Source organism: Labeo rohita, unplaced genomic scaffold (assembly GCF_022985175.1).
Source record: "Labeo rohita strain BAU-BD-2019 unplaced genomic scaffold, IGBB_LRoh.1.0 scaffold_425, whole genome shotgun sequence".
In the NCBI taxonomy this organism is placed as follows: Eukaryota; Metazoa; Chordata; class Actinopteri; order Cypriniformes; family Cyprinidae; genus Labeo; species Labeo rohita.
This window is the reverse complement of record NW_026129343.1, coordinates 27,426-41,972: the sequence shown is the minus strand read 5'-3', so window position 1 is coordinate 41,972 and position 14,547 is coordinate 27,426. Positions and strand designations below refer to the sequence as shown.

Below are 14,547 nucleotides of genomic sequence, written 5' to 3'. Positions count from 1 at the left end.
TATAAATTTAAATAAAACATTTTCAACTAATAACTATACTATTAGTATTGTTTTTAATATTAAAATGTAGACTAGCATGTAAAATGTATAATCTTACAGACTTTATAGACCCCCACCCCCCACACACACCCACACCTTCCCGGGCCCCCCTTCTTTTGGTACGTTCCGCGATCCATGCCTGGATCAACATCCATGTTGATCCTGGAACAACATTTCATTCAACCAATCAGAATTGATTACTGATTGATAACTTTTCAGGAAATGTCAGTTTTAGGCTTATGATCAGTCAGATTCTTCTACACCCTCTTCTAATCACCCTTACCAAAAAGAAGTATACTTCAAGTTTATTTTATTAAGTATACTTAAGTAAAGTTCAAGTATATTTTTTAAGTATACTTCATGTAGTAAGTATACAAATATCAGTGTACTAGTAGTATACTTTTAAGTTAACTATTTTAATACTCCTTGGGACTAAATTGGCCCACTTTCTAGTATATAAAAGTATACTTTTAAGTATACTTTAAGTATAACAGTAGCAAACTAGTAGTAAACAGTAGTTTTCAGTTTGTGCTGCAAATATACTAAAAGTGAACTTATAGGTATACTGATAGTTTACTAATTTTTTTTTTATGCATTTTTAGTACACTTCGAAGTATAGCCTCAGTAAATTACTAGTTCAGTAGTTTTTTACTGAAAACATACCCATAAGTTTTTTTTTTTTAAAGTAAACTTTAATCATACTTCAAGTATACCACTATGTCCCTATTTGTATATATTTTGTTATATGAATATCTGAACATACAAAACATTATCAATAACTTTGTCTAATACGTAGACAGCATTGTCTTTGTTTGTAAAGCATTTTACAAGACTAAAATATCCAAAAAATGGGTATAAATGGTTGAAAAATGTAGACCTCAAAACTAGATACACAACCCTCAAGAACGGTGGCAATCAGCAAATATTAAAAAGATGAGGTCTTTACATCACAATACAACAAATAACTAACAATAATGACAAAACAACAACAAAAAAAGTTTTAATGAAGTCAGCAAACAGCAAAACAATAATCCTATAACAGTAACTGGAAAATTTATTTATGCTGCAATGCATGCTGGGAACTTACAAAGCTTTAAAATGACAACAATATGAAATTCTTTATTCAGACAACTGTGTTTGACTAGCTGGACAACATTTGGGGTCATTTTGTTGGTCTGATAAGGGTTTTATATAGTTTCAAGAAAATAGCATTTTTTAGTATTTGAGACTCAAAATGTTTTGTAAAATGGAAAATATGTATTTGCATGTTTTACAGTGTGGAACCATCTGTTTTGGTTTCTTCTTCACTTGTGTTTTGGAAATTCTGTACAGAAGATGTGTAATAGCATCTCTCGTGAATAACAATGAAAACATGGATTCCCAGAGCACAAGTATAGCTCAAACATATTTAGACTTTTTCTAAGTATAAGTCAAGCATACTTAAATTTCATTTTAATATATTTTTGGTAAGTATATAAAGCACATTTCTGAGAAGTTAGTAAAAAGTAGACTGAAAGTATACTTTCCTATTTTTAGTTTAAAATAAGTATACTAATAGCACACTTGAATAAACCTTTTTTTTCGTAAGGGCAGCTATCATTTCCCTCTGATATTAGTAATAAATTATGGTTAGGGTTAGGGTTAGGGGTAGGGATTGGGTCAAGTCTATATTTTTGGATAGTAATGTTGATTCGGGAATATGTCTTACTTGGCAAAATCACGGCGACCATTTTTCTTTTTTGCTCTCTCGCAGTGCCTCCACGTTCATCACTTTTCACCAGAGCTTACGCTACACCTATATCCTACATCATTTGCTGAAATGCCACCTTTCTTGTGAAAAAAGCTTAAATCATGGGGTAATTTTCATTTTTGAGTGAACTATCCCTTTAAGATCTCAGTCTTGTTGGAGGTTAGATTAACAGACATATTTTGTCCATTACAGATCAGAGCCTTCCCTTGTTTTACATTCTGCTGATTTCTACTGCTGGATCTCTTTTGATTGTAGCTGCAGTTGTGATGGGCTGCAGGAAATGTAGAAAAACAGGTCAAGGATTGAATTATTAAAACGATTAACTACAAACATTAATTACAATTAATACATTTGCAACACACACACACATTGTTTTAACATATCTGTGTATTATTGTTAATGCAGTCGACACTCAGGAGGAGGACAGAATGGATTCAGCATTGTTTAAACCAGCAACAAGAAAAATGGTAAGATCATTAGTGTGATTGAATTTTGCAGCATCAGCTGTGTCAGTGAACAGGCTGAAGGAGACTAACCGCCATCATTATGACCTTCATCATTATGAGTGGGGAGCAGATCAAAAGATGTGAAAATCTGCCTGCTGTGAGCTGTACACATTCACCCATTCAAGTTATCAGAAACACCACACACTGCTTCATTGGCTAAGAAGAACTGTCAATCTAGAAATAAATGCCCAGTGAAGCCATTAAACCCTAAACTGATGTCATTACATCCAGCTGCTCCATGTTTGCATCTGTTTTGTAGTACAGGAGTACAGTGTTGTCCAAACATGTTCCTGGAGGGCCACTGTTCTGCAGGGTTTAGCTCCAATCCTAATTACATACACTTGAACCAGATAATTAAGGTCTTCAGACTCACTAGAAACTTCTAGGCAAGTGTGTTGAGACTGGTCGGAGCTAAACTCAACAGGATACTGGCCCTTCAGGAGCACGATGGGACACCCCAGTAGCAGTTAAAAAAAAAAAAAAAAAAAAAATTCAGCTTTGCACCTTTAAAGAAAAAAATATGTTTTTTTGCTGTAAATGTAAAAACCTAGATATTTAGAAACCAAAGTTGGTCTGCTATTAATTTTCTGTCATATTCAAAAGGTTCTTGATTGTGTTTGTGTTTCCTTGCAGAAATCCAAGACGGATACTGAGTATGAAAATGTGCCCAAAAAACGACCATATCTACTGAAATTCTGAAACTGATAGTAGAGTTCATACTGGACACATTTATTCTCTGCCATGTCTTGCCATGACTATTTGTATCACAAGTATGTATTTTTTATATAGAAATGTATATAACTGTCATTATTAAACATTTATCCCACCCTTCGGTGTTCTTTAGTCTGTCATTTACTGCTCATGTTTTATCCTTTGTAAAAAAAAGATTTGTAGGTCAGATTTAAGGATCCCTGTCAAAGAACCACTAAAGTAATGACACCGTACCTGATCATTGCACTACACACAGTAAATCATATTAAATCAGCTGAATCTACTGAATATTAGCTATTAATATGAACATCATCGTCACAATGATAAGTTCACATAGCTGTCCATTAAAGGCAAGGAAAATGTATACTTTTTACACTTTTTACAATACACATTTATACCTTTATGTTCTGTAGTCACATTTACCATATTAAATTGCTCCGTCCAACATTGGGGCAAATACCTACAATGGGCATGTGAGTGTCAGAACTGAACTTGGAGCAGTGGATGAAGTTTGCCTGGTTTGATGAATAGTATTCCCTGATGACAGTGACCTCTTTCAGCAGGATAATGCACCCTGACAAACTGCAAAAATTGTTCAGAAATGGCTTGAGGAACTTGACAAATGGTTCAAGCTGTTGCTTTGGCCTCCAAATTCCCCAGATCTCAATCCAGCTGAGCATCAATGGGATGTGCTGGAGCAACAAATCCCATCCATGGTGACTTCACCTCACAACTTGCAGGACTTAAAGGATCTACTGCTAATTACCTGTTGTCAGAGCCCACAGGACGTGTTCAGAGGGTCTTGGAGTCCATGATTCAAGTTTGATGCATCAGACGGGGAACCAACACCATATTAGGCAGGCAGTTTTAATGTTGTCGCTGATAAATGTATTTCCACTAGGAAGCTATAAAAGACAAGAGTTATTAATACCAGAGACTTTGACTCATATTTACACCACCTTACTGTGGTCATCACTTTCATAATACAGATTGGTGCCATCTAGTGTTTTGAATAATAGCATCACAACACTATATAACAGGAATCATCAGTGTTCAATTTTATGCATTTCTCAGGCGAATAACATTTGTTATTTATAGATAATTTTGGGGATAGTACAACAAACAGGAAGGTATGTAAGCCACAAAATAGGCTCAATAGGTGAAAATTATAAAAATAATTAATGTATTCAACTTAATGTGTTAAAGAAAAATAAACAATTGTCTTTGACAACTGGCTCTTTTCTCAGCAACTGAAGTGCTCTTGAGAAAAGTTGTACCCCAAATTATTAATGATTAAACTAGCAAAATGTACCTAATAAAGTGGCTAGTAGTTGTATATTCACATTAAGGTTACTAATATCCACCATTTTTTGAAGATTTTAATTGAACAATCATCCCTTTATACTGTATTATTTACAGCATACATACAGTTATTGTTTTTACTGTAAAATTACAATCTGAGATGATTTAAAGTCTGTAGGACAGCTTTTGTCTTTATATTATATTCCCATTATATAATAAGACAGCATACTGCGTGGTGTACCCTTGATATAATCTACACAGTGAGTGTAGTACAAACCTTATGTAAACTGTACTATGAGCGCCATCTAGTGTTGATTAACTTTTTATTCTAATGTAAATACATGAAATAAATACATATATATTTAAAATATATATATATATATATATATATATATATATATATATATATATATATAATTAGTTAGTGATTAGTCAGTGTTCATATCTTGATTAAAGTCAATGTTAAAGGTAGAGGTTTAATGCATTTCTGTTAATGAACTCAAATAAATAAATAAATAAATAAATTACACAAAGTCACAGATTCCAGCTGTTTTTATTATACATAACAAATTAACGGAAAATTACAAAAGGTGCATAGGTGAATAGGGCAACAGTTATATCACAATATTTGTGTAATAGTATAAAATATACAGTAAAAAAAAAAATGTCTGCCATTGGCTAATAGATTTGCACTCACCAGTGCACATAAGTATTTTTTAGTCACCCTCACTCATCTTTAACTGAAAATAAAGCTCATTTGGAATTAATAAATAGGTTACATATATAAAAAAGCAAACTCTTTAGATTGTGTTAGAAAAAAAAAAAACCTTATACACTTATTTTGTATATACAAACATACAGTATAAAATATACAGTAAAAAATAATGCCACATGCACTACACAATTTCAGTTGTCAGATCACTGTTCCTTTCACACTACTTGGGAATCTTCAAGATATATTGCAGTTTGCATACTACATGAGGTATCTGCAATGATGTATCTGTATTACTCATGTAAACTAGGTAACAGCAAATGTGTAAACACAATTATGTGCACAAGATGTTTAAAAGCACCGTTTTACAAATGAAACAGTGTAGGGTCCATTGGATTTGCACTCCCTGTCTCCCTCCCTGGCAGTGACACTATTCTACAAACACATAAAAAAAAAAAAAATCATATATATATATATATATATATATATATATATATGTGTGTGTGTGTGTGTGTGACCCTGGATCACAAAATCAGTCATAAGGGTCAATTTTTCAAAATTGAGATTTATACATCATCTGAAAGCTGAATAAATAAGCTTTCCACTGATGTATGGTTTGTTAGGATAGGACAATATTTGGTAACCCTGGAATCTGAGGATGCAAAAAAAATCAAAATATTGAGGAAATTGCCATTAAAGTTGTTCAAATAAAGTTCTTAATGTATATTACTAACCAAAAATTAAGTTTTGATGTATTTACAGTAGGAATTTTACAAAATATCTTCATGGAACATGATCTTTACTTAATTTCCTAATGATTTTTGCCATAAAAGAAAAATCTATAATTTTGACCCATAAAATGTATTTTTGGCTATTGCTACAAATATATCCCAGCGACTTAAGACTGGTTTTGTGGTCCAGGGTCACATATATATATATATATATATATATATATATATATATATAAAATCAAATCACATTGGACAAATACATCTGTTCAACATTCCAAATGATCAAAACTAAGAGAGCAAGGAGAAAACATCAATAATAATAAATGAATTTATATTAAATAATTAAAAATAATATTAACTTGACAATAATATTGGACTGTATTCTAAAGTTCAAGGGCAAAGTCAGTCAATAACTAAATTATACTCACTCACTAATGACAAAGCCGGTTTTGGGTTTTACCCAGGTAAGTTCGCGTTTAGTTTGAGCAAACTCTAGGTTTTCAGGCTCAAGAAGGTGGATTGGTTTTCAGCAGGTTTCGTCACCATAGTAATTTACGCTACACAGCTACCCTACATATATCTAAAGCAGTGAAGCCACTCCCCTGTATCTCTAGCTCCTAATTAAAGCATTTTACAGTCAAATCATTTTAGAAATAAAATTGCCTGACTTTTGCTTTTTTTTATATATATTATATTAATTGTAATTGATATTGTAATTTATATAACATATTCATATACACTGCTGCTCAAAAGTTTGGGATCAGTAAGACTTTTTTTATGCTCTTATGCTCATCAAGGCTGCATTTATTTGATCAAAAATACAGAAAAAAAAACAGTAATATTGCAAAATGTTATTACAATATAATTTTTTTAATATACTTTAAAATATAATTTATTCCTGTGATGAGAAACTGAATTTTCATCAGCTGTTACTCCAGTCTTAAGTGTCACATTCTTCAGATTCTTCAGTTTCTTTGGAACCTGTGATTCTTTTTTTTTCAGGATTCTTTGATAAATAAGTTAATAAGAACAGCATTTATTCAAAATATAAATCTTTTCTATAACAATGTAAATTTATGCTATCACTTTTCATTAATTTATCACAGCCTTGGTGAACAAAAGGATTTAATTTCATCCAAAAAAAGAAAGAATAAAAATTTACTGACCCCAAACTTTTGAACAGTAGTGTATATTGTTACAAAACATTTCTATTTTAAATAAATGCTGTTCTTTTCAACCTTTAAACGATCAAAGAATCCAGAAAAAAGTATCACAGGTTCTAAAAAAAATATTAAGCAACACAGTTGTTTCCAACACTGATAATAAATCAGCACATTAGAATGATTTCTGAAGAATCATGTGACACTTAAGACTGGAGTAACAGCTGATAAAAATTCAGCATTGCATCACAGGAATAAATTCTATTTTAAAGTTTAATAAAATAAAAAACATTATTTTATATAGTAATAACATTTTGCAATATTACTGCAATATTACTGCATTTAAATTAAATTAAATATATACATACAGATAGCTTTAATATATCCAACTTTTATAATGACTAACCTATGTTTTCCTTTTGAGCACTGTGTAAAACTATATATAAATAATTAAATTCAATTGATTCCTTTGCATAGTCACATATTTTCTGTTTATTCCTGCCTTGTAAATGCATTTAAATTTATCATTTTTTTTTAATAATGACATCTCTTAATCTTCAGCAGAAAAGTAAATTGCACCAACTCTCACGAGAAGTAAATCCAACGGACGCGTTGCTGACGCTCTCCATGTTCTGTGTGATTGGCTGTTTGGTGAGTTAAATCTCCAGAGTTAAATCACAAACTCTGAGTTGATAGAGAACGTTTATATCGAGCTTTGTGAGCCCGGTGAACCTAAACTAAACCAGGTTGGCTTTATCGGGTTTTGTCAACTCAAAACTCTACAACTCTGAGTTTGTTCATCTCGCTTTGTGCTACAGGCCACTGGAGAGATAAAAAAAAATAATAATACAAATAAAAATAATAATAATAATAATAATAATAATAATAATGATGAAAAAAAAAAAGACCAGACCATGGTAATTACAACTAACTAAACTAAAGCCATTAAAAAACACCACATTTGTTAGTTAAAATAAATGTTACTGAATGTTACTAAATGTTACTTGCTGTTCTATAATAACTAAAATTGAGATAAATTTAATAAAAACTGTATAGACATATTTAAAAACAAAAACTAATAAATATGACAAAAATACAAGAAAATTATAAAGATTTAAACTAAAATTAACACGGAAGCATACAACATAAAAATATTATGCTAAATATTTTTTTTAATGTACTTTATTTTAGCGAATTGCCAAGGAAATATATCTCATTTTCATTTAGTTTCATTTAAGCAACTAAAATAATAAATAACTCAATAAAAGTAATAAAAACTATAAAGACATGTAAAAAATACATATACAAATAAAAATAATAATACAAATTGAAACAAATTCAAATTATTAATGAAAGCTTCAATAGACACTACATTATAATAAAATAACACTGCATAACATGTCACTAATATGGAAATGTATTCATATTGTGAGAATCTGTTGTAAAGTTACAGTTGTTGTTTTTTTTTCCTCAGACAGACAGCTTGAGAACACACAGTATCTTACCTGATTAATGTTCTGCGTCCTGGGTCCTGTTCCTGCAACTCAACTAAACACATTACTTCGGTTAACTAATATAAAAACAAAATGTTTCATCTTTTAAAATTTTATTTTCAGATTATTTTCCCACACATATTTCCATCTTGTCAATTCATCTGTGTGTAAAACTCACCATTTCGTCTTGCTTGACGATGCTTGTGATAGCAAAACACACTAGCAATCAACAGCAGAACAAAAACAGCAGTGGCAGCACATATTCCTGCTACAGCAACTGTAGACAGACCTGGATTTGGAAGAGATAAATACAGACAGTCATTATTACTACATCGAGAATGATAATCCATCCAGCATTTTACATTTTATATACATTTAGTAGTCAACATTTGAAGTGGATCAAGAAAGTTCATCAAAGTTGTCCTAAGACAAGAACCGGTATTGTTTTTGTTTTAGGATTACTTTGATAAAAGGTTTCAATCTACATCAAATGTTGACTACTGTATGTATGTATGTATGTATATATATATATATATATATATATATATATATATATATATATATAAAAGAGATGGGCAATATGTTATCGTTTGCGATACACAGGTAAAAAAATTTCCCCACGATAACAATTAGTCTTCCCGCGATAATAACGATAAAGTCTAGTTGTTGACATAGTGACATGGCTGAAGGCGGACGTGAAACTAATGTGTCACTAAATGAGGACCTCCAATCTGGAACTGGTTAAAAAACTGGTTTGGTGTACAGTGCGACAAAACGGGGACTGAGCCTTGAATCACGTTAACTGTACTAGTAGCAAGTGTGTGATGCAGTTTTGCGTATATTTGAGCCTGTTTACAAACCTGTTGTCCAACAAAGATATAATTTATTGACATGCTTTTTCTCCAAATTAACTTCATAACATAGTCAAGTGTTTGGAATAACCTTTTGTGATCTGCCGTGGTTTCATATCACAGAATGAGGCAGAAATCATACTATTGTATAGTATTATAAAGGCTATGTCGATTAGCATTGCATTATAAATATACTTTATCCTTATTAAATACCAAAGATTGCCTGAAGAACACAGACAAACCATATATTGTAGCCATCGTAAGTTTATTCTCTTCCAGTTTCCTCAGTTAAAATTCCTCTTTCTGCGGTTTATTCAGCTACAACGATAGCTGGATTAGAGATTCTGTTGTCAGTACTATTACTTCTACTATAAATCATATGTGGAGTTTCTGCGCAAGGGCGCCCTCCGGTTCCTGAATCAGAATGTGCTTTACTGCCAAGTGTGTTTCATACACAAGGAATTTGTCTTAATGTTAGGAGCTTTCAGTACAGAAAGTACAAATAATTTGATTCACATTCCAGTGAATTAAACAGTCATTACATTATGCGTGTATGCAGTAATGCCCACAACACCCTATTTTTGCTGAAAATAGGAAAGTGATAAATTGAAGAAATTGAAGTGATAAATTTTTAATTTTTAAACCCATATCGCCCAACCCTTATATATATATATATATACATATATTATACAACATTACAGCACTGTGAGCTGGAAATATATATATATATATATATATATATATATATGTGTGTGTGTGTTCACGGTGTGTGTGTGTTCACTACTGTGTGTGTACACTTGGATGGGTTAAATGCAGAGCACAAACTCCAAGTATGGGTTACCATACTTGGCCACACGTCACATCCTTTCCTTCCTTCCTTTCCTTACCAGGATATACTAGGAGTATACAAGTAAATAAAAACTAAAAAAGAATAGCTGGAAATAAGAGCAAATGGAAACTAAACACTGGAATGCTGACTTCACAAGACAACTTAAAGTGCAAAGGTATAGCAGACAAGGTACTATAATTACTATACCAGATTCTCCCTCCTTCACTGGGTTTCTCTTCATTTTCGCTTCATCTTTAGGAGCAGAAACACCTGAAACACAAACCAACAGCTGACTGGTCTTTCTGGAGAGAAAACTCTACAATAAGATAACTGGTCTTGTGATCACAATAAAAGAAAGAAATGTGGGGAAGAAGAAAAAAAAAAAAAAACACTTTACATACTCTTTCTTCCCTTTGTCTAATAAGTAAAAATTATCTATATTGTACTTGTAAAACACATAATTCCAGGAGAAATAAAACCCAATAATTATAAAAAAAAATAAAATAAAAAGATGACAAAAAAAAAAAAGCCCTATGTGAATAAACATTTAACTTGCTTTTAAACATTCATTGCATGACTCACTATTGACAGTAACATTAAAGGTCTTGTCACTGTGGCTGCCACTGCTGATGATCTCAAGATAATACAGTCCAGTGTCTGTGGTGTTGATTGTTATGATGGTCAGAGATCCAGTGTGTTCATCCAGCTTCAATCTGTCTTTGAATCTCTCAGCACCTTTATTACACTCTACATCTGTACAGATAAAATCGCTGTCGATTTGAGCGATGCGAGTGATTCCAAAATACCATTTTATAATTTTTTGTGGGTTTGTTGTATCATTAGTGGGTAGGGTGACTGAACCTCCCTCCATCACTGACATTGTGATTCCATCCGCACCGGACACACCTTAAGAAATGAACAAAATCAATCGTAAATTATTCTCTTTTTTTTTTTTTTTAAACCACAATTCACATTTTAGCATGGTTTGTCATGAATAAAGTGATCAAAGGATCATCATCCCAACTGGTGGGTTACTGCTGCTTCAATGAAAACATTAGAAATGCTTTGGCAATACACTGTAATGCCTCCTATACATTATTTTTATGCAAATAAAGTACAGTTCTGCTTTTACAGTTGTTTACACTATCATGTTGCAGTGTTTAACTTATTTAGCAATATTTTAGAAATAAACTGGAGTTGGTGGAGTAACATTCAGAGTTTTTTTTACAGTAACATTCAGAGAATTTTGCCACGGACGTAAAAACAGTGCTTGAAGACAAAAAAAAAACAGATCACAGTAGTTTCATAGCATAATAAGAATTAAGACAATGATTAAATACAAAAGGCAGCTATTAAAGTGTTAGACCAGAGTCTACTATTAATGAAAACAGGACTAATTAAGCTCTAAAACAACAAGATATTTACCATCCATTATTAAAACTGCAAACATAACAACATGACCCTTTATATTTCTCTGCTTTTTTTTTTTTTTTTTTTGCTGATTTTAAATATTATGGAATATTTAATAAAATATTCCTTTGTCTGATATGTGTTGTGGCAAAGTGCCTCAATAACTACATGCTGCTCTAGTTTCTGTTCCTTTGCACCCTTTAGAAACGTGTCTAAACGTGTCTAACCTGGGGCCAGTTGCATAAACTTAGCCTCCATGTTAAGACAGTGTCTTAAGAACTAGTTTGACCAACTAGCGGTTAGCCAAAGGGTAATCAGTCTTATTTTTTAGATTCAGCTTAGACTAATCTACATTTTTATGTAACTGAATTTAAATAATGATGACCAGCTTTAAAGAAAAAAAAATAGCTGACTTACTTTTAAGACTAGTCTTAACCTTTTATGCAACTGGCCCCTGATGTCTGTCAAGTGCAAACTGATAAACATTGACAAAGGAAAAGAGAACAAAACAACAAAAACATGTCTTACCAAACAGGACCAAAACACACAAATGCCACGAATTGCCAGAACTCATTTTCATCGCATTCCGCCTGGGAGAAAAAATAAATAAATAAATAAATAACAATATTAATTAAATGAGGAAAAATAATAATAATAATTCAACGGAACATAAAGCTTTCGGTTTTGTTCCAGTGCCACTGCAGCCAAATTTACAAAAATGAAGGTGATATAATGGATGTGTTTGACTTGAAGCGGCGCTGCAGACTGATAAGGGTTTGTCATATACACTGTATGACATGGAGAGACTTTTGGATTGATAGGTTTTGGTTAGGTAACGTTACTGGATGAGTACACTCCCTGGATGTCAGTCAGAAGTTATCAGCTTTATACTGTGTATTGACAGAGAAAGATATTTTACCCCACGTGATTATTATATATAAAGGTGTTTACAAGCCTGTATATTTCGATTAAAATCGGCGTACGTCACCTATATTAATACGATTATGCTTGTTGCGCTTATGAGCTTAATCGTATTATTTAGATCGCGTTTACATGACGTAAAGTTTAATCGCAATATTGCCAAAATCTCATTTTAATCGCATTAAAAGAGTGCATGTAAACGCACTCATGATTAAGTCATTGCTAATTCATTCAGTTGTGAAGTAAGTGGTTATCTTTATGAATCACCATCAGACCGAACCTCGTTTACCGAAATCACGTGACTCATGTAACACGCTCCGAAACCACACACTGTTTTGAAAATGATTCACAAAGTTTTACAGCTTCACAAAGTGCTTCGAAAGTGCCCATCACTGCTGTCTAGCAAGGGTCTAGCACTTTGGTCCTCGAGGGCCACTGTCCTGCAGAGTTTAGCTCCAACTCTATTCAAACACACCCGACCAAGCTAATGAATGTCTTAAAGATAACCTGAAAGCTACAGGCAGGTTTGATTAGGGTTGCAGCTAAACTATGCAGGACAGTGTCCAGGACCGAAGCTGCCCATCCCTGGGAGTGTCAGACGCGAATGTCACATCTCGATATGTTGCCATGTCTTGGCATGTCTGCATTGTACTAACGCATATATAACACTACTGCGAACTTTTATCACAGGTATAAATAAAAAAAAATAGACTTACTTTGTGGTCAGTGGTCACACAATATTATTACATATGCAGCAATTTAAGGATGGGTAATTTGACACACTATTGCTTTGAAACAGTGTTCCGGAGCACTGCTTGAAATAAGGCTAAACACGTGTTGCTAGAAGGGATACAGTTCCAACCGGAAACTAACAATGAAATTAATTGTTCTACCTATTAGCTTCTGTTTTATTAACGTGTACATCTACCACAACCCTAAAATTAGCCCTTACTATAATGCAAAAACAGTTTTATTGTTATACAGTGTGACAAAAATAACGGCTAGCTTTTTACCGGCTAGAAGGGAGACAGCTCTGGCTACTGGGCATGCGCACATCAATCTAACGTTATTTTTGTCACACAATAAAACTGTTTTTGTATTGTAGTAAGGGCTAAGTTTAGGGTTGGGGTAGGTGTAGACGTTAATTAAACACCATCTAATAGGTAGGAAAAAAAAATAATTTCATTGTTAGTTTCCGGTCTAAGCTGTATCGTCTCTAGCCACAACCATGTGCTGCGTCCCAATGTGCCTACTTATACTACACCCTTAAAGTATGTATTCTTTTGGTGAAAAAAAAAAAAGTACACACTTTTGAGTGTGTAGTAGAAGAGTAGCCAAGCTTTGGGACATGCTATCACGTCACACAACTGTGTCTTTACCATGTCACAGTAAACTGGCCTGTCAATCATCTTGTCACAGTTAACATCCTCCACATTTAATTTAATTTAACTTTCTACCGTATTGGAGAGAAAAGATCTGCCAGTCTTAAATGCCGAAAACTCTGCTCATATTTTCTGCATAATGACGCATTTAAAAGTACGACCAAACGGATGTTTATAAAACCTTCACATTGCTGTTACAGATGGAATATAACACATATAACGTTAAATAAATATATATTTTTACCAGGTTAAATGTTGATTATTAGTAACTTAAACTCTTTTTTCTAAACATCTCTTAACCGCCGGTCGCCCACATCCGCCATGTTTGTAGTTTTTTCAACGCGTTTTATTCGTGTTTGTAGTTCTGGACCGAATCCTTTGCCAAAGCGCAATGAATTGTGTGAAATATTAGCCATTAGAGTGTGCACGGATCCACACTTCAGTAGACCATCCGGGGACTTTGACATACTCTTTTCTGCATACTGGGACACATTTATTGTAATCTCACATACTATTTAGGATGGATAATATGAACATTGGGACGGAGGCTTTGGCCACAACCCTCTAACCTTAGCCTTGGAAATTAAGTTTCGTTAGCTCACTGACCCGTCATGCAGGGCCCAAACACAGGACGCGTCGACTGCGCTCTGCTATACCCGCTATCTATTTATTGCAGTGTTAGAATTATATCCATAACTGTCATGCTTATATGTATGTAGCTTTTTACGTGGTGTATTAGTGTTAAAGAAG

The 14,547-nt window shown here is 33.0% G+C and overlaps 1 protein-coding gene and 1 long non-coding RNA gene across 3 annotated transcripts; one reads left to right on the top strand and one right to left on the bottom strand.

Annotated features, from left to right (window-relative positions):
* Positions 1–1,949: 1,949 nt before the first annotated feature.
* LOC127160679 (uncharacterized) lies at positions 1,950–2,999 on the top strand. Its single transcript, XR_007826820.1, has 3 exons — positions 1,950–2,083; positions 2,195–2,256; positions 2,929–2,999. It is a non-coding gene; the product is annotated as an uncharacterized LOC127160679 (long non-coding RNA).
* A 1,918-nt stretch (positions 3,000–4,917) lies between these two features.
* LOC127160683 (uncharacterized) lies at positions 4,918–13,349 on the bottom strand. 2 transcript variants are annotated; one of them, XM_051103336.1, is made up of 7 exons: positions 13,132–13,349; positions 12,023–12,084; positions 10,667–10,990; positions 10,292–10,354; positions 8,583–8,693; positions 8,417–8,459; positions 4,918–5,455 (listed from the first exon to the last, which is right to left on the bottom strand). In XM_051103336.1, exons 2-7 carry the CDS (start codon positions 12,072–12,074, stop codon positions 5,386–5,388), a joined length of 663 nt encoding a protein of 220 aa, XP_050959293.1. In that variant the 5' UTR covers positions 12,075–12,084; positions 13,132–13,349; the 3' UTR covers positions 4,918–5,385. The 2 variants fall into 2 exon arrangements, with proteins under 2 accessions (XP_050959293.1, XP_050959294.1); XM_051103337.1 differs by lacking the exon at positions 4,918–5,455 and adding an exon at positions 7,292–7,733.
* Between the last annotated feature and the right edge of the window lie 1,198 nt (positions 13,350–14,547).